At 31.5% G+C, this 21,657-nt stretch overlaps 1 protein-coding gene across 6 annotated transcripts in view; it reads left to right on the top strand.

The window, feature by feature from the left end:
- LOC132910676 (trace amine-associated receptor 9) overlaps nucleotides 1–21,657 on the top strand; it is a 98,810-nt gene that overhangs the window by 17,710 nt on the left and 59,443 nt on the right. For 5 of the 6 annotated variants that reach the window (XM_060966534.1, XM_060966537.1, XM_060966532.1 and 2 more), the window contains 2 exons: nucleotides 17,206–17,793; nucleotides 19,623–19,748. In XM_060966534.1, coding sequence (XP_060822517.1) covers nucleotides 17,566–17,793; nucleotides 19,623–19,748 — 354 coding nt within the window. In that variant the 5' untranslated portion in view covers nucleotides 17,206–17,565. The remainder of the gene's footprint in view (nucleotides 1–17,205; nucleotides 17,794–19,622; nucleotides 19,749–21,657) is intronic. The other variant, XM_060966536.1, reaches the window with a different exon arrangement.

Genomic DNA, 21,657 nt, shown 5'->3' with positions numbered 1-21,657 from the left:
ACGTTTAAATCGTACGCCACGAAAACGTATGTTCTCTCCAAATATTTTCTTTTGTGAAGTACATACGCATTTATATGCATGCAAAAGTGGCTCTCCAAGTAAAAGATGCAATGAAATTTGCACTTCAAGCGTCAGATCTTAACTAGTGTCTGAGTAATCTGCTTTGAACATATTGTTTGAATATATAAAGGATTGACTTTTTTGATTATACTTAATTTATTGTTTATTCTTTTGTTTTCCCTTTTTAGGATACTGTTTTAGTATTTTATTATTTATTATTATTATACCTTTTATTATTTTATTATTTACCAATCCTTTCGGATCTTTTTGGACATTTTTTTTTTTTTTGGTTATTTGCATCAAACAAAGAATATATTTATTTCTAGAACTCAGTGCAAAAATCCGTACATTTTTTTTATTATTATGTATAGAGTTAATTATATTATTTATGACTTAAAGAACAGAAATTATTTGATTTTGTATCAACGAATATTGAACATTTTTTTAATATAAACATTTTTCTTTGTTTTCACTTCTATTATAGGAACCCTTCATACATCTTTCCAATACCTTTTCTACTGTTACAATTTTTTTCTAAAGAGAAAAATGTATCATTTTTGCATTTTATGGACGAACAGCCATTTTTTATTTTACGAGTATTATTTTGTAATAGTATACAATTTGGGGAGTACTGCTGATTGTTTTGAAACTACAGTATATTAAAAAGGACTATTTGAAAAGGTAAAAAATCATTTGAAAAAATATCGCAAACAATTCTAGGTATTTTTAATTTTATTTTAGAACTAAACTGATATCTAGTCTAAAACTAACTATATACATGCAAATTAAACGACAGGATATAAACGGAAAACAATTAAGAAAGAAGCTTGATTTAATATATATCGATAATAAATTCAAATAACTAAAAATAAAAAATGAAGAATGATTTTAATTTCTGCATCATATTTATGAATCTCATTTATGGTTTTAATTATGTCGTGGATTCTTATTTTGTGAAGTTTTTCTAGTTTGAAGTTAGGCTTAGGTTTAGGTTTGGATGTTGAATTGGAATTGTAAAGTAAAATTAGAATTACTTCTAATCATCTGCAACGCTATTTTTCTGATATTTTGCTTATTCAAATAGTCTTTTTTAACATATTGAAGTTTGAAAACCATCAAAGGTATTTACCAAATTATATAGTATTAGCTCATTTTGTAATAAAATATTTTTTACAAAGTCATAATGGAGCATTGATTTTGATCATGACTACTATAATGTTTAAGATTGATTGAATCGATTATAAATATCGTAACATTGATAATTTATGTAATTTGCAAAGCTCTTTGCTATCATATTTTTAATAGTATGATTGAAATACTACTATAATATTGAAACCTAATACTACCAGTAGGTTCATACGTATATTAATATATTGAAGTACATAACTTTACGATTGCTTGAATTGATGACTATATCGTATCGTAGTAGGAGAAATGTGACAAGAAGTTTCGAGATTGACTTCCAGTGAAGGTTGCACCGTGCCATGAATTCTCTGATATCGAACGAACAGCACCGCTTGCTTTATTCTCATTGTTAGACCGATACGCCAAGTAAAGTGCTTGCGAACTTTTTAGAAAGTTTCGAGTATTTTTTAATATTAAATTATACGATCTTTCTTTTACTTTCTTTTGTATTATATTTATTTTTAATTTTGCTCTTCGATATATATTTTCCAATAAGAATATATACGTATTATATATATCTCACTAGAACTAGCCGCGTTTTTGTTCATTTTACCATTTACATTATTTATCCCTTGCACGCTGTGGACTTTAAGAATTTCTCATCTTTACAAATTTACAGACAAAATCAATAAAGAAATAAATCACATCAAGTATATTCATTTATCTATACATTATACTTTCATTCTTCCTCAACCACAATGTGGGTTTTGTGGATTGGGTCACTGTTTTGGCTAAAAACTAAAATTAATTATTCCAGCGTTTATAACTGTTTCCTTATATACCATATAAAATTACGTATTTATTTACATTACATTTACTACTTTATCTCTTCATTAATAATTATTATCGATGATATATGGTGATGAACAACTAGGTCCATCATGACACAGTAAAGTGACGAATAGCATCATTATAGAGGAACTGGTGGGGTCGTTGGACAAGTACAATGAAGAACAAAATTATTAATATGGTAAATGGCTCGATTATAACTGTACGAAGAAAAATACTGCCATCCACACAAATCTACTACTTTTTTTCTACACAAATTGGTATTTTTGTTATTTGATTTTACATCTAATCAGTAAAAGTTTGATTACAGCCGAATATTTTTGCAAACGTCAAGATATGTATATATATATTAATCTATATATTTTTAAGTTAAAGTAGTATCGATTTTGTTTAAGCTGATTGACGAAGAAAACCTTACAAATCAAATGGAGCGCTTTTTTTCGGGGGAAAGTGGAAATTATAAAAGTTCCATTTTAGTTAGCCAAAGTGAGAACTTACCTTCTGTTAACTCTAAGCATCGTACGACGGTTGCTTTGTTCTCTTGTTCACATTCATTCGTTCTTTTTATTTTACCGGCTTGGATTGAGCTTAGAGAATTTCAGAAATCAAAATTTATCAAGGTTTCGTTAATCTCGACTTTGCGGAGATAGACGCTTTGATATTAACGCGATGTTAGTCTACTCGATGCTATCGCTTTAACAATATTTTATTAAAGACTCTTAAAGCGCAAAAACGGTCGATGAAAATTGTAGAAATATGAAGAAGTTATTGTATGTTGGATTTTGAATAAAATTTTTTCATTTCTAAATGACCAAGTTATTAATAATTTTCCATTTCAACTTTCCATTTAAAATCGATTTCCCGAAAAACTTCTTTTTAGATATGTCACTCTTTTAGCTAACTGTCGATATTGTAACAACACGATGCAAAAACATATATATTCCGGATTATACAAGTAATTTTTTGCAAAATTGATAAAAACTTGTTACAAGGATATGCTGTAAAATTGATCTCGACTTTCAGTTCAAGCATAAGATATTGATCTACAAAATCATTCTTCTTGAAGGGTAATGTTAATTTCTTATGAACGTTAATCAAATATTTTTCGCTACAGTTATGTTTCCGACAGTATATTCGTGATATTTTTTACTTAGTCTCGTCGTCTTCCATTCCTTCTTCAAACCCATAAAATAGCACCATTCTCATTAATGCTTCTTAATATGCGTGTCCGTGCACGTACTTCTATATGGCCACCATTAGTAGTACGTGAACTTACTCGTAACTTGATTTTCAAGCTTTTAAAGATTTTTTCAACAAGATCTGATATCGGTCGGAGGCCACGTAAAGCATATTCAATTTCATGCTTCAATTGTTGCACTGACGTAAATCCTTGAGAAACGTAAATTCTGATTTGTATAATAGTACATTTTAGATTATTGGCTATACAAATTTGTAGTTTTACAAATTTTCGATTATTTGAATAATATTAATTCCCTCACGTTAAATTAACTCAACGTATCAATAGATATTTCTGTTAGAGATCATATTCATTTATGTGTCATTTAATTAATTAATTCAATTAGTTGTGTAGCTAATGTCTCGTTTTTTTCTGGAACTTATTTGCGTAGCTTTTCATTTCCTTTTATTTCTATTGTTTTTACTATTATGTATTAATATTTATTCTAATATGATTATATTACATATACACATACATATTCTATTTGCTTAATTTGCTGCTGCTCAACTTACCAACTCCTGAGTCTAACATTATGGTCTAACATTCTACTCACCAATCAGAGTGTCCGAGGATCAATACTAGTACTATTCTATATCCTAGTGTAGTAATCTAATCTACAGAAATTCCAATTTTGCATTATTAAGTTGTTACAACCTTAAGTTATTCTGGATGAATGAAATAAATATTTAAAAAATGTGGTTAACAATTTAAATATCTTTTACCTTCGGCACATTTTAATGATACATTGTAATCGTAAACTGGAAAATAGGCACTTTTCGTGATATAAATTGTAGTAATGAAATTTAGTTTTACAAGAATAATTTTACATTATGACTTTTTCTTTCTACATTAATCTTTCATTGAAACTACTATGTGAGGAAGCAATCTTAAAATAATTATGTTTTTCGTAATATGGAAATTTTTCTAAAATTAGGGCGCCGTTAATTTTGTTTTGTGAAATAAGACGAGAAAATTTTGTTTGTATTGTGTGTTTAATCTAATCTGCTTCTAATCTGTTTCTAAGGTTATTCATGTCCACGATGAGAATGCTTAGTGTAATACAACGCATTTATAATAGGTAGCATAAATTAATATCCGTGAAGATTGTTATCAAATTTTGATACATTTATAAAAAAGAAGACTGTGTTTGGGGTAAAATTAATTAACCGTCTATAAAGGAATTATTATTTTCACTATTATTTATTGTACATAGTCCTTACATAACGGCATAGGACGACCTTCCGGCTTTATATCTTTCTCTTATCTCCGCTTACTTTTCATCCTCTTTGTTCATCCTTCTCCATCTATCCTATTACATTTAGTATTTTTCGTTTTTCTTCTGTAATAGTGGAAAACATAAATTCGAAACTTGATTGGATAGTTTTAGGGGGTCAATAAAAAATGTTGGATAAATGTGTCGTTTGTATAATTATGGGGTCATATTCAAATTCACGGTGAGCCACATTCGAATGGCAAACAGAACGATTGAAGTCAATAGTCGATAAGTTGGAACATATTGAACTGGCCCATCGTTTATCCGATCAAACCATTTGTCCTGTATGGGCAATATTCACGATAGGATCATGCACTATCAAGGTTAATTCGGATCTTGCAACCTCGAGACGGAAATAGATGCACATAATTCTATTCGTAAATACAATATTATCTTTATACCAAACACTTCTCATTCATATCTTTTTAACGCTAATTGATCAATGTACACGTATGGACAATGTTTGAGATTTGGAGATTAGCTTCTTGAACAAAAGAGATTATCCAAAATTTTCTGCACTGACAGCGTTCAGTATTTTATAAGCATTCTATGTGACGAGAACATTTTGTATAAAGAAAATTTCATATTTTGATCTATGTATACTTTCAAATACTTTTTAATAGGTCTTGAAAGGAATATTGGGAAGATTCAGAATTTAACAATTTTATTTTATGATTTATTAAATTGTTTAGTCGATTTATCGAGTTGCGTAGAATTTTACAAGAAAAGTTAATCAGCGTCAATATTTTTATTCATCATTGTATATATATATATACATTTATATACATATATATACAATATATACAATATATATATTTTATATATATATATACATTTACACACACACATACATACACACACATACACATACACGCACGCACTCTCCCATATATATATATTGTATATGTATATATATATTGTATATGTATATTTTACTTCTAGTAATCAATACTGTGAATGAATCCGAGTGTTCCAATGCAGAGGGGTGACTCTCGCCATTATCCTTAACGATTCCATTAAGTTGTTACTTAAGGTAGGGCGCAACGTTCGAAGACTGTAATATAGAAGTTACCCCTTTCTTACAGGGATATCTTTCAAGCCATTATCCTGTCGTACGTTCTACTTGTTTGTTCCGTTAGGGTGAAGGCAGCAGTGGATGGTTTGCAAGGAGAAAGTACGAATGCTCCATTCACGAAAAAGCTTAATTTTCTCATCTAAATGCATCCACCGCTTCTGAGACTGAATCTTCACTGTTGATAGGAAATTGCTTGCATCGTTTTCTTCGCTTATTAGTTTCTGACATTATAAAGTTATTTTGGATTGAATTCTTGTCCATATTTATCTTTCCTCCTCACTACACTCTCACTACAACTCTGATTTATTATCAAACTGGGTTTCGAAATTCATCATCGGTGCTCAATCGATATTACTCAATTTCTTATAATAAGCAATATATATAGTTACTCACGTTAATATTTGGACACCGTTGCTTCTACATTTTTTATTCATTTTATCTTATTTACATATCATTTTGTTTATGATACGGAGATGTGAACGATATATTGCAGTTTGTAAATGTAAACAATGATATTGTATACGTAACGTGCAAAAATATATGAGAGAATCTTCTTTCTATGTGAATCTTAAATAATTTCAGTTACAAAAAACTTTGTTTATCATGAAAACACAATATTTATGAGACAGAATTTGCTGTATCTTCTTTAATTAAGTAGAGTACGTAGAGATAAAAACAATTAAAACAAATTAAAATCACTGCTTAAATGATGTATAATAAAATCGATTCAAAGGTACTACTCTTAAAAGCCTGTGTATTACTTATATCCTGTAGAGAAAGCAATTTCCCGATCACAGTTGCTCATTTTTCTTAATGTACTTCAATTTCATTAGAAAGTTCTATGAAGTTGGTAGTTCCACCAATACAAAGCCTAATATTTATTTCAAGCAGCACTTTATTGGACTTAAATAATTGTTTCTTGTTTAAACATATGTTTTTAAAAGATTTAATTCACTTTGGAGACAGTAATTATATTAGTAGAATAATTAATAATTACACATTTTAAAATTTTAATTTTTTATTTCAATTTTTAACTTACATTTATGATATATATTTCAGTTTTTAAAATAGATATACATTAATATTTTTATTTTACATAACTATTATTTATTGTGTTATTTTTCTAAGAAATCAATAATATACTCTATAAACTTCAAGAATCCAATATGACATTGAATCTCTGTCGTTCAAACTGTTAGTATATGCTAATTTAATCCTACGTTATATGGAATCATGTTCAATTCATGTTCATAAAGTGTTTTAAATTTACAAGTACGTTTTGTCTCGAGTTGTGAATACATTCTTCTTCATTCATAAAGTTACGAAAGCTTTCATACTTAAAACTTACGCTATTCTAACTTAGCACTATATTACGTCAATCTGATACAACTTTCCTACGTTGTATATATTTTATATTTATATATACTTATATTTTCGCGTCGTTATTTCTTGTTAAAAAATTGATTGTTCTTAACATATGGGCATAATATAACATCGTAGATTTCCAATTTCATGCACCGACAAAATCAAAGATTTTATAATTTGCAGTATAAGAGACTTTCGTGAGCTATGTGAGCTTTCTTATACGTTGTTTTAATTCTGGAAATACATTGTTATATTAAAACTTAAAGTCATTCTAAGATGATCTGTAAATGTGTACGTTTCTGTGATAATTTGCGTTTCTAGTTTGTCTCGGTAAGTCAAATACTTAAAGTTCGAGTTGTATGTAAACTTTTCTGACTAACTGTACATATCATAAATACCAATTACCCTTTGTGCGGATAGTTAGGTTTAGAAAATGAATGTGTTAGAAAATGAATGTGAATGTGTTACAAATATTTCTAGTGGTTGTTTAAAACGGAGATGGTGGCAAGAAGTAGTAGAAACGAACAATGCTAAGGAGAAGATGGAGGATGGTTTTAACGGTGAATGAAAGTTTTAATGGTCGAAGAAAGTTAGGTCTCGGGTTTTTCCAGGCTTGAGGACGAAAATTTGTTCCATGTGACTGTTCGACACTTGGGTGTTATACATTTTATGAACGCATCTGTCGTCCGAATGTGTTGACCTTTCGACCTTCCCCATGATTTGTGTCGCAAGAATTATATTTCTACGTTCTTTATTATCGAACTAATTGAAAAGTTTGACGCCTTAGATCACAAATTGCCGTCCTTAGCATCGAAGTACAAGTTGAAGCGATAATCGTAGTAGTGGACATCAACTTTGAAGATTTGACAAGTATACATAAATTAGGCTAATTCCGGATTGGACACGAATAAATAATCGAAAGGGGTTTAAACTACATGTAAAAATAAGTAAAAAATGTAGAATAACGTGTTTTCGTAAGATGCTTCACTTCTAAGAAAAAAATTTGAAAATATGTCACATACACATGCATTTAAACTTTTTTTACTGAAAACGAGACCTTGAATGGAAAAATGTTATTTTATATTTTTGATTTAATTTCGCGTGTATAATAATCTATTGCTGATTGTTTATTCATTATTATCTAGTCGGTACTTAGCTAAGTTAAAGTACATTTGACAAATTTTCAAGCTCGATTTTCTCTGGAACGAAACGTTGTACGAAAAAATTTCTATAATAATATATAATCTCTATATTTTCTGTACTGTGTGATGTACTGTGATTACCGCCCTACAGACTATACTATCTTATACTAATTCTATCTTCGTCGATAGTATTACTAGTGAAATTGGTGACGGTGAGAAAATTACGCAAAGTGTAGCGATCATTCCGCAGAACTTTCATTACGCGGTACGGTCCAAGGAATCTCGATTGAATCTTCAGTCCTCTTGCGTCCTCTTGATCGGCACTAGATCTTCCGTCTTGTACACTGTCGCCATTTTACGTTACGCGTAAAACCATCTAGTTTCGGATTGAATTCGAGTGAGCCTTCTTCTTGCTTCTGCCTGCACCTGAATACGTTCCTCCTGGAACATCTCGGTCCACTTATCCTTGATCAACTGCCAGATATACATATCGTCTCGCAGCTTTATCCGTGTTCCGAACAACAGCTGAAACGGGGTAACGTTCGTACTTCTAGTGGGAGTCGCATTCAAATACTTCTGTACCGTATTTAGATGGTTATACCACTCGTCTGGCATTATCTCACACAAATTTCTCAGCAGGGGAATAAGCTTTCGTTTTACCCTTTCCATTTGATCGTTTGTCCATGAAAATCCAATTGGGCTCCAAACAAGCTGTATGTGCTCCTGATAGCAATAGTTGCTAAACTCGCTTGTCCCGAATGCCGTTGTGCCATTGGAGATAATTATTCTTGGATTTCCGAAATTCATAGACTGCTTCTTTAAACAACGAATGACCTCGGCGGAACTTTTCGACGTTGTGGAATACAGCCAGATGAATTTTGAGAAATCATCAATCACCACGAAGATATACTGATAATTTTTCTTCGTAATGGGCAATGGTCCGAGATGATCGACATGATAGGTGTCGAATGGGAGCTCTCTGTCTTCGACGGGGTTTAGCAACCCTTGTTGTTCGCCTTGTTCTCGTTCTCTCTCTGCAAGCCTGCACACACTACAGCTATGCACTACTTTTTGTACTGTCTGGCGTATTCCCTTAAACCAGTACTGCTTCCTTACTAACGCCTCCGTCTTAGCAATGCCTAAATGGCCACGTTCGTGAATTAATCGTACTACTTGAATATGCAGTGGTTTGGGCAGGATCACCGTCGAGTTATCATTCACTACTCTATATATAATTTCGTCTTTGATTCGATGCAACAACTCTTTATGCACCTCGTACATGTCCACGTCTTCCTCGAATTGTATACTCAGTATTTTTTTCATTTTTTCCCAACTTTCACGATATCTTTTGTTTTGGAAGAACGATTTCGCCGAACCACGTAAAAGTTTCTTTGCGTATATTACGCGCTGCGCATCAGACAAATCGTAAAGATCGCATATCCGCTCAAAATCCGACAACCACACTTGCACACTGATGTTGTTATCACCGCTGAACGTGACTATGGACTTTGCCACTTCCTTAAACATTGTAAAATCCGTGTTCTTGTTGTCGACTCTCTCGGGTGTTTCGGACACGTCGCGCTCTTCTTCATTTTCTTCTTCTTCCTCGTCTTCTTCACCGTGCTCGATTTCTAAGGCAACGAAAGCTTTCAGACGATCTTGCAATACTTTCTTTTCGCCGGTTATTTTTAATCTTCGCTTTTTAAGTTCAGTTTGCAATTCCACAATTTCCATTGTTTCGATTCTCGTTAGCTTATCGTTTACAACACACCCTTCTGCGACATCAACAGTGGTATTATCCGCGTTTGATGCTTCGCTCATCGTGAACAATGATTCGATTGATCTCAACACAGTTTCACAATCACCACACAAATAGTTCTGTAAAATGTTTTGTTCAATCCTGGCTGTAAGAGAGTACAAAAATCTCTTACACCTTCTCTCTGGTTATACTCTGTACAACTTTGCAATTCTGTCCGCAACTCTCTGCACTACTCTCTATACTGTTCACAACGCCCTGCACAGCTCTCTTTTATACCATGATTTGGTATGCGCACGGATGTGGATGGCCCATGGTCAAACATACCTTTCTTAATTACCCCTTTGTTGTAAACGACTACGGGTATATGGCCCATCCGTCCGTATTTACATTGCCTTTTACCTGGGGTACATTGAGGTTCTCCCCAGGGGTTTTTCTCCGATAATACGATAATAACCGTTTATATTTAATTACATCTATTCACACTAAACTCCGCAGCTGCTTTGAGACTTTGAGACTTAAGACAGATTAAAAAAAAAACACTTGATTTCATTATAACAAGAATACGACGAAGAAGCTAAAACGGTAGTAGCGCACCCCTGTCCTATTTGACCCTTATCGCGTTTTCCCTGGGAGTTGGGATACGAATGTAATCAGAGGGACACTTTGGCAACTGTGCGAGATTTTCCTACGGGCTTGGTCAATTTAAGAGCGAACGAGTTACCGATAAGGTATATGACCCTTTGGGAACTTGGGCTTGTAACGCGTCTGTTTCCTGTCGAGTATAGAGTTTTGAGGGGACAATGAAAGTTAAATAAATTTCCTTGCAAAGTTCTGGAACTTCTCAAGACAAAGAATCATGTGTGCACCAGTAGTTCAGAACCTCGTCTCTCACGGCTCCAACATTTTCTCTAGTGCAGTTTTGTTTTTTCGAATAAGGGAAAACATAAAATTCCGCAGATATATCTTATTTTCTACTGTCTTAAATTAATCATAGAATTATTAAATCAGTTAATTTAAAATATTTGTCTACTTAGGGAGACAGTGGAGTATAAACCTGCAGAAAATACACATTAGTTGATATAACTTTTATACTATGAACAAATATAGTTGTTAGAAAAGTAATTTAGAAAAATCAGCACAAATATATCGTACGGCGCAATATTGAAGATCTTATCACGAGATCTACGCTATATGAGAAAAATTGAGTATCTTTCTGTACCTTTGACGTACAGCTTAATCTTTCCGTACCAATTGGTGCATCATAAACTCACATATATAGTAGTAGCACTAGCCGTTGCTCCCATAACAGTTTGCAATCTCTTAACTCGTCTATACCGATGGTTTATGTTTACTACCGTTATGATTTCAATTGGCAGTTTAACCTTCCCTTTGTTTTATGAATTAGTATACATATAATGGGCATTATATATAACATGGATATAGAAATTCGACAGAATTCTTAAAGGATATATATACTTATATGTAATTATTTGATTTAATAATTATAAATCATAATTCCAATAATTCAATAATTATAAATAATTATAAATCATGAAACACTGTAATAAATTTTTTTTTTTATTTTATTTTGGTTATTTTACAATTTGTCCTTATGGACATTTGGTAAAGTGTTATATCTTGTTGGTGAAGAAAAAAAAATAAATAAAAATAAAAAATAAATATAGCATGTGGGCGGCTAACCCCAGCGGGGTGCCAGCTTCGTTTTTTCTAAGTTATATCTTTTATGAACTGTAATAAATTACATACTTTTGGTTCTCCAGATTTCAATCGTGCTTGTAATAGTACGTTGTACTTCGTACTGATATTTCATGAATGTTCCAGTTTACTTTTTCGCACCTCCTTGCACAAAATACTTTTAAAAATATCGAAAAAAAGACGAAGCTCGAAGAACGACAAGTAATGTCATCTAATCATGGTGAAAGTTTAAAATTTAACATCGTAATAAGTTATTAGTAAGATGCGAATATTTATTTTCGCATTTTACCATTTATTTACCATTTTGGTAAAATTCAAAGGCATTGTAGTACACAAAGCGCACCAAACATGCGAAAATATATAGAAAATATTCAAACTATCAAATTTGCTTAGGTTTTATTTTTTTAGTAAATCAGAAACTTAGCTGTTACGAAGCAGAGACGGAAGGGTTCGATCTGGAGGAAATTCTGCACCGTTGCTAAAATTTCATCCATATCGTGTTAGCCGAGGTACTATCTCTCCACCTTCGTGGTATTCATTAGACGCACTGATTGGTAATTAGAATTTTTAATAGAGACCAATCAATGTGCTCCTAGCTGTAACCGATATCGTATTAATGAAACAAGCTATTTATTATAAATTATGCAGTTATACAACGCATATAATAATATTGTTAATGAAAATTTATGTAAATACGTTATGTATTATTATGTTTTATATAATACATATAGTAGAATCATAAACAGTTTCTATGAGTGTCCAAAACATTTTTGTTAGCCATTGTTGAAGGCTACAAGAAACAGCAATAACAATCCGCTTATGGGTCCCTTCCGGTTTTTCTAAATTCTATTGTCTTAGTAATAGCGGTCTCTGGGTCGCAGGTATACGAAAAGAAAAGATGTAATTTTTCTTCAAGTAATTACTTCAACAGTTATTATTTAAAATAGCTTGAGATTTTCGTACAGTAATATATAAAATCAAGCATAGTACGTAAATACTGAAAACCGTTAAAACTCCTATTGTTATAGCTTCCAATTCTATTATATTTACGTTGAAAGATTTTGATAAATGGAAGGCTGAGTGGTAAAATAAATTGGACGAGATATGTCCATGGTGTTAAATCGGTATGCAGAGAAGATGTGAAAGTTAAGAATTCGGAATCGGCGGAAATACTTAGAAAACGCAAATGAAGAAAAATCGATAGCAAGAGTTGAATAACGAGGACGTACGTAACTAACGAGCCGGAACGAGTCTCAGTAGCCGTAGGTTTCGCAATAATTAAAAGGGGGCCGTTATACCCTATGCCGTGATTTGCCTCCGGACATTTCTTCTTTCTGGTTTCAGTTTTCTTCCTTTTTGTTTTTCTCGTAATGGTTTGAAAGGAAATTTTATTATGACCGTATAAAATACCTTTGATGCTGTGTGATTTTATTTAATATATGGGCGATTTCCTTTTGTTCTCTACTGTTCCAGTGAATTATTACGTCTGTTTCAATATTGCTTATATCGTTTTTCTGTTAAATTATTAGTTCTGTGAAATATGTTGAATAAATCTACATTCTCTCAGTCCAACGGTGCTATTAAAGAAAGTATGGTTATTATATTTTTGAAGTTGCACTTTTTTTATTAATTAGAAATGTCTTTAGTTTAGGTGATAGTAGTTGTTCAAGTGTCTTATTTTTTTCTATTTTTATCATGAATAATAGTAGTGACTGCAATAACATTAGAAATATGTAGTAACGGAAAATATTAATGAAAGTGATTGCGGAAATGACGATGTAAGATGCCAAAATAGAAAATGAGAAGTTTTATTTGAAATATGAAAGCGAAGTTAATTACGGTCGTTAATATCGAGATGGTTAGATTTGTTGTATCTATATTAAAAATTAAATAATGAAAGGGGATAATTTTTTCTAATTCTTTCCATTGCTATATATTATTTCCTATAAAATTTGCCGAATTATATGTGGTATTCTCATTGCACTGAATGTATATTATGGTATAACCGTAACCTATTCCTGAATTGTGGTCACCCACGTATTCCAGTTGAATTTGTACAGTCAGGCTTTCACCAGACAGATTCAAAGAAATATTGAAATGTTAACATTCTCATGACAAATTATTAGAGAATTTTAGAAAATATTACTCTTCCCGAACAACTTACGAAATCCAACTTGTTCCTTATTTTTAATGATGTCAGAAAATATTCCTTGTAAACGGTAAATTTAATCGCATCACAGAAGACTATTATGCCATTAAATTATTCAAATCTATAATGGCTCTATACAAACCAGTCCATACCCCGGGCAGGATACCTTTATTACATATTTTCAATAATCTTAAGGACCCACCATAAACTTAAGACTCATAAATTTTAGACTCATTGTCCATTCCAAGAAATCACAGAAAAGCGGCTTTTTCCATGTACAATGCCCCTCACGGGTGACCTTTTATTGGGGACGGTTAGCACCCATCTTTACCCATTAGCCTTTTCCTTATCCAATTAGCAGAGATACCGTTACCCTCATTTTCCTAGCCAAAATTGCCATCAATGAATCCGACTGAATCCGAATCACTGAACTATCCATTATCTTGATTGATTTTCCTTTCATTGATCAGTCGTCATCTTAACTTGTTAGTTACACTTGGCTGAGAACACATCTACACGCACCACGCGTAAATACTTAAATTTTCAAAGTTGTTGGAATAAAGTGTATATTTAAATTTATTAACTCAGTGTTATCATCAGTTCAGCCAACTTTATTATCCTAATCGAAAATAGGGGATCGACTGATTCGTGAGGTCGATCATCATATTGTAACGAGAATTTACGACTCCTGTTGGCGCGATCTACCGCGACCATGTCTCTCCGCGAACGATTGAACAGACTCTTTCGATAAACTTTGATCATACTAATCACTCGAACGAATGTGAATTTAGTACATTTTCAAAATTGACTTTCTCAAAAACGAATCTTTAGAGTCAGAAGAAGAGTCGTTGTATATTTTCAGTCGATTTTAAAATCGAAGCATCTATATTAATCTTAAAGTTGTATTACGGTGCATTCGCATTACGATTGTCAGTAGAAAGAGATTAAACATTCCTACGTATTATAAGGTAGATAAGTTTGTACTGTATTGTCTTCGGTTCTATTATATCTATACATACTTTACCTGGGTTATTAAATATAATAGCTACATATCTGATGTGCGACGAGAATGGAGCATAATAGAGCATACAAAATGTGGCTGGTCGATAAACATGGAAAAGCGAATTTGAATAAAGATTCTGAAACTTTTACAACCACGAAGGAAATACGTAAGATACACAATGAGTAGGATTCAGAAAATCAGATAAGAAAATATCCTTTATAATTGTGTATACCTTTGTTCATAAATATTAGGACACTTAATGGTAAATTCACGTAAAGCGTAACAATTAATTTGGATTAGCAAGGAACAGTAAAAAATTAGAAATTAGAAATTAGAATGCGAAAAGCAGTGAAAACAGTAATTAAGAGAAAATATATATTTGTAGTAGGATCTAAGATTATCAAAATGTTAAAGTTTTTGAAGAAAAAAAGGAAGGAATAAATACATTTGGGATTGAATTTGGTTAATTTTTGGAATAGGGTTGGCTATGGTAGAAAACGTGAAAAAAATCAGTAAAAATGTGTGTGAATATTGGGGATTGTATGTATGGAAAAATGTTATTCTCTGAGATTGGTTGTAGAGCGATACTAAAATCGATGAAACGCATGAAACGAAGAAGTGGTAGAAGACGAAATGATCCGAACAATTTTTGTTGCGTCATCAAAAGTTGGAAATTCCAATACATTCGTATCTCGTTATTTTTTTTTTTTTTCTTTTCTTTAGCTCTAGTCGAAAATTAATAAAACCACGTTATTTATAATATTCTATGTAATATAATTATGTTTTATATATTACATAAAGTTATCTACGTAATCCAATTCCTTGTTTAGAAACAATTTTCATTGTTAAGTAATTCTGTTAAATGTTCCACATGTAGTTATATTTTTGATATTTCTCTTAATATCTTTTCTAAAAGTTTTTTTTTGAAGTATAAAATATTCACTTTCTTTCTTAATAAAATGTACATATTTTCAGTCTCCTATTATATAATTTTATTTATACAAGTAAAAGTCAGAGCTTAAATAAATACTGAATAAATGTTCGTTGTTGTGCAATATATAATTTTTAATGAAATAACTCTTTGATAATATGTGTATAACTATTCGAGCGTATATTTGTTTAATGTTATGGAACTAAATTCTCGAGAACAGAGAATATTCTTCATTTTGCACACGACAGTACAAGGATTGTGACAGATATTACATTTTCTGACAGAAGAGAAATAACTATATAGAGTGTTCTAGTTTAGTATTTCTTTCCTTAATCTTTCTGGGATTCCAGTGAAGCTAGACTGAATGAAATTGATTGACTTCGCCAGAACCGCATGTCAGAAACATGAATGCGTTTGAAACATCGTCTGAAACACTGTTTGAAATATCATTTGCAATATCATTTAAAACAAAAATTGAAAAATCTCTTAATAATTAGAATGATTTGTAGCAAACTGTACTAGTCCCAATTTACCAAAAAAAAAAAGAAAACTAGTTTCAATTTACCAGAAAAAAAAAAAATTATGTTTATATCTTTCGTGATTTTGAGGAAAAATAGTTCGCAATAATTTTTTTAGTTTATTCTAAACAAGTATTTTACTAAATCCATGAATAATTACTCGAGAAATGTAATCAATGTTTACATTGCATAACAGCAATGCAACTTATATAATAGGGAATATTCTAGAATTTAACAGCCAAACTTTGTTTTTTAATGAAGCAAAATATTATATATCAAGGTAGAGTGTTCAAAGGTTTATTAAAAAGTTATAATAAAAGTATGTAGTACGAAGGGAATAATAACAGGTTTATATATAACATAATAATTTATATAATATAATAATAGGTTCATAATTGATATAATTAATAGCTGCTAATATTATATTATAGCACTGACAGCGGTAAAAAATTGAATTAATTTTTATATGCAGCTTATTTTAATTTTGCTTCATTTCAATGAATTAATCAAATCTTTATGTTACACGTATTAACGCATGTTTGATGTATGTTTTTCCTATAGAGTTATTCATGTACATAAGTTTAATGACGCGAAATTGGGACTGATATTGAAGGCTAAAGCATCATCTTTCTTGCCATATTATAAATATTTCATTAATAAACCTTAATTCTATCTATGTTTGACTATTACTCCCCAGGATTATCCTGTACAATTACGCTTAATAAATAAATTATGGCTTTTATAGCTTTGTGCGAAATTTGGGAATGCAAGACACAAAGAATACTGATATTAAAATATACAGAATATCCAAATTTGCTATACCTGTTAATAGATAAAACAAACCTACTCTGCTTAAATTCTATTTCTTCAGTTAATCTAGTTAAATTTAATTTAGTATCTATAAGAAACATTAACCAATATAAAAACTCGAAGCTTCTTAATAATTATGTATGAAGGATAAGTGACAAAATTGCTAACTAAACTTTATTTTCGTATGTTACAGATATCCTAATCGTAATCTAATCAATCGTGCCTTGGCATTATGTGCCACCTGAGAATACAGTTTTATAGCGAAAATTTGAGATAAGAATATGAATTGATTCGTGATTTTAAATTAATGGAAAGGTGGATGTCAAACACGTTTTTTATCTACCGAGATACACAAGTTATTTGATTCGTGACAATGAGGAAAGTTAATATAGTTATATTATTAAATAGTCGGGAAGCGAGCCTAGCCGGGGCAGCAGTGCGGCAGAGATGAAACATTGTCGGGAAACGTGTTTACCAGCCCAGCCTCGCACGAGACGCGAATGTCTCGTCTGGGCTAGGAGATTAAATAGAAATTTTCAAAGTAAAAACGTTAATGAAAAGAGACATGGAGCACAAGCAAACGATCTTGCTCGCACCTGCGTTGAGCAACAGCAGCTGTTGGCGAAGAGATACATCCGAAGCCACTTGGACTGGACCAGGCCCAGGGGAATTGTTACGCGCCGCTTTAATTCTTGCACTCAGTCTCGGTATCCTTTGCGCCAATCTGCTAGTAATATGCGTCATAAACAGCAGACGATACAGCAAATACATTCACGCACAGGTGAGTACATTTCTTTTGAATTTTTTATATCAGTAGTTTATCGTATGTATGAGCGTATAACACAGAAATGTGTAAAGATCTTACTTTATTTTTTATTATTTAATTTGTACTTTACAATTTGTCCAGCTGGACATTTGGTAAATTTTTCTAGCTTAATTGCTAAATAACGCGTGGATGACTACTTCCAGCGGGATACCATCAAGATCTCAAATCTATCATAATAGTTTTACAATGGAAATTAATCGTATTTGTAGCAGATACTTGCACATGGTGTTAAATAGAAGGCAATTTTCAAACGTCCCTTTCATAGCACTACTGATTTTTTTCTAATTTACCAACTTTTTAGGAATGCTCTATAAATAAAATGCTTGTAGAATGAATTTGGAATGAGCAATAAAAGGAAGCTAAAAGTGTATAATGAACCTATAAGTTATTTGAAATGCTAGAAATAATAGTATGAAATAAGTTTATTAGAAAATTATATGACATCTCTCAGAAAAATCTCTTGCTGTTAGATATAATATTATTTATTTTAAATTAATCAATCTTTTCTCCAAATGATCAATAATTCTTGAAATATTTTTAAAGAAGTAACACGTATAAAATGACATTATGTATCTTTATAGCTGTTCATAAAAACAAAATATTTTCATTTGATATAGTATATATACTATACAACTATATTTATAGCAAATAGCATATATAGTAGACATAAAATAATTTAAAATGACTGTTCCATCTTCTCAAAGAATCTTCTTTTTTCATTTATGACAATACGATAGTTACCAAAGATACATGTGATTTAAGTAGAATTCATTTCGAAACTTACGAAGGATATTTGATTATGATACAAATATTTATATTTGTCATAGGAATTTTAATAATATGGATCGAAATTAATTGATACATTTCCTTTCGATACTTTTCAGATTTAAAGATGTTTCCGTGTAGAAATTAGAATCGAACACCCTATATAAATTTGTTCAAGTACTTACTCGTCAAGTCTATGTTTTCTGATTCTTTTCTATTCATCCAGCTGTTCACTATTACGTATGCCATCACAAATGCTATATGTGTATTCATGCCGAGTGTTAAAAATGTCACACAAGCCAGGGGCCGTTTGTGACAGCATTATTTCGCTTCTGTCTGGTGTACTGGTCAACTGCAGGGCACGTTAGAATTTTCCATAATTTGAATGTGTCTGTTAGGCTGTGTTGAAAACCAGATCTTTTTTGTTTGTTTTATGGATGTCCATGCAGTTGTTCCGTTGGTACAGAACGAATGGTAGTCGATGATTAGTGACAAGCAGTAGTAGGGCATTCGCGCAATGAATCACTAACTGAGAAAAGTAGGATGGTAGGAAATGGTCATTTTCGGTCTCGCTTGAAAACGCATGCAGGACATTGAAGTATACTCTTAACGAACAAAAAGTGTTACGATCATTTATCCGAAATGTGATGAGAGAGCAGTAAAAACGAACGAAACTATAGAAATGTGATCGAATGTTTAATACTGATCTAATTCCAAAGTAATTGGAGTAAACATCAATAGCTTATCGAATAAGTGCCGTTGAAGTTAACGAAACTATAGAAATGTGATCGAATGTTTAATACTGATCTAATTCCAAAGTAATTGGAGTAAACATCAATAGCTTGTCGAATAAGTGCCGTTGAAGTTTTTACTAACAATGTATAGAATGTAACATTAAATAGAAGCAATTGATACGAGGTGATATTCAATGAAGTCCATTCAAAATTGATTTGCGTAATGAATAACACCCCAACAATGTAATCTAAACGATCAACAGGTTCTCTTCAACTTTATTGCAGCCAAAGTACTTACTTACAAGTTTGGCGAGCAACGACCTAGCTATTGGTCTTCTGGTTACACCATTCGGCTTCTTACCAGCCGTCTACGGATGTTGGCCATATGGTGAAGTCGTCTGTCAAATACAGGTAATATTCGTGCCTATAATAAACTGCATGTGTTGTTTATTACTCACGTTTCTTATATACATATAATATGTATTATATATATTATAATTGTGGAATTTGAAGGGTAAAATTTGTTAAATACTTATTTTTTAGTCTCTCACTCTTTTTGGATTTTTATAATTTGTTATACTTTGTTATGTATGGAATAAGGCATAATGTTACGTAAAAATAATACAATAATATCACTTGTTATAATGCTCATTTTTATTCCTTAAAAAGTTTGTTCAGGTCAGGATCAATAGTTTTATTGCTTACTTTATTGCTTTATTGCTTTATAGGCATTTTGACCATTAAGCTGTTGACCATTAGCGGAGCAATAGTTTTATATAAAATAATATATTTGTCACTTCTGATAGTCTATTGAAATATGTATGAGCATAACCTTGTCTTATTTAAAATAACACCTTTTACCTGAGGCATTTAGAGACGAAAAGATGCGAGTTACATGTTTAATATTTTCGTGTTGAAAACAGAAATGATTAAACGAGAATATCGTATAATTAAATATTAATGCGATATATCTAAATAACCGATTTTTAGAAATCAGACGATTAAAATTGTTGTTACTCCATACGCAGTTAAATGTTTAATAATTATTTTTATCTAAAATATATTATTTCACGTTTCTTTGCGTCTTTTTTCATAAAATAAAAAATTGATTTCAGAAGAAAGTTAGTGCCAATGAAGTACACATGTAATAAATTTGTTATGTTCAATAACTTTTAAACTGAAAAACAAATGTGAGATGTGCTTCAATTTTCGTAACGATATTATCTGGAACTTTTAAAACACATCTGAATTTTAAACTCAATTTCCTCTGTATCAGAAAAGTGTCACTCGCACTTCTTTGATTCTAGCTACCCTTTATACATAGTTTCAAAGCTACATGTATGTGACATTCTATTTTATTCGTAAGCATATTGATGGTGCTGTTTTTCACGTTCTTCGCTTCATTTTTCTGTGACAGCGTAATTCACAAAAGTCCCCCTTTACGTTCCGCTTTATCTGTTATTGCCGTAAGACGTAAGGTACGGATACTTCAAAAAAATCGACAGATTTATTATAGTACAATTTCCTGGTTTGTCTACCTCGCGTGTAAACACAAGACAACAAACTAGTAGTTTTGCATTAGCGTAGAGTATGTAATACATACTCTCATCAAGCAAAGTAGAAGAGGCTTTCTAAGTGAGTTTAAGTTGGACAGTACTCTATGAAGTTCCTGTTACGAATATGGAATATGATGCACAATGTTTACGCTTATTACTTCATTCATGCCTAAAAGCGCTACGAACAACACGAATATCACGAATTTTTTATTGTTCCAATATTATATATATGTTATTCACTGTAATAAATAATTGCTAAACGAACATGTACATATCGAGTAATAATTTGTAGCCAAGAACAATTTGCCATTTATAATATATTTTTATGTGTGGTCTTAATTTCGTTTTGTCCACATTTGCATATTCTTCGATTCCGAGTAATATTATTAATATTTGCTGCAAGTACAGTTTACGTTGTGACTCGAGGGATCTGGTAATTGGTAAAAAAGATACTGGTACGTGTCCCGAAACTTTAAACTTTAAAGAAACCACTATTTTCGTTGCTGGGGCATATATACGTGCCGTAAATTAGAAGGTTTCGAAGGTTCTTCGCAGGCGCCTATGCACTGCTACTCGAGAGACTAATTGTCTAAAGAATTAAGAGCCAAATTGTTAAGAGCCAGAGGAAATTTCCCACAGCAGCTATTGGGACTAGCCCAAAAATTCTCGGAATTACTTCATTCTCTCTTATAGATTTTAAATTAAAAAGGCACATTCAGTTTTCGAATGTATTGATCCTTGGTCGACAAGGGAAATTAAAGAAT

This window comes from Bombus pascuorum, chromosome 9 (genome assembly GCF_905332965.1).
Source record: "Bombus pascuorum chromosome 9, iyBomPasc1.1, whole genome shotgun sequence".
NCBI classification, from domain to species: domain Eukaryota; kingdom Metazoa; phylum Arthropoda; class Insecta; order Hymenoptera; family Apidae; genus Bombus; species Bombus pascuorum.
Note: the sequence above shows the minus strand (reverse complement) of the source record. Positions and strands in the feature narration are given on the sequence as shown.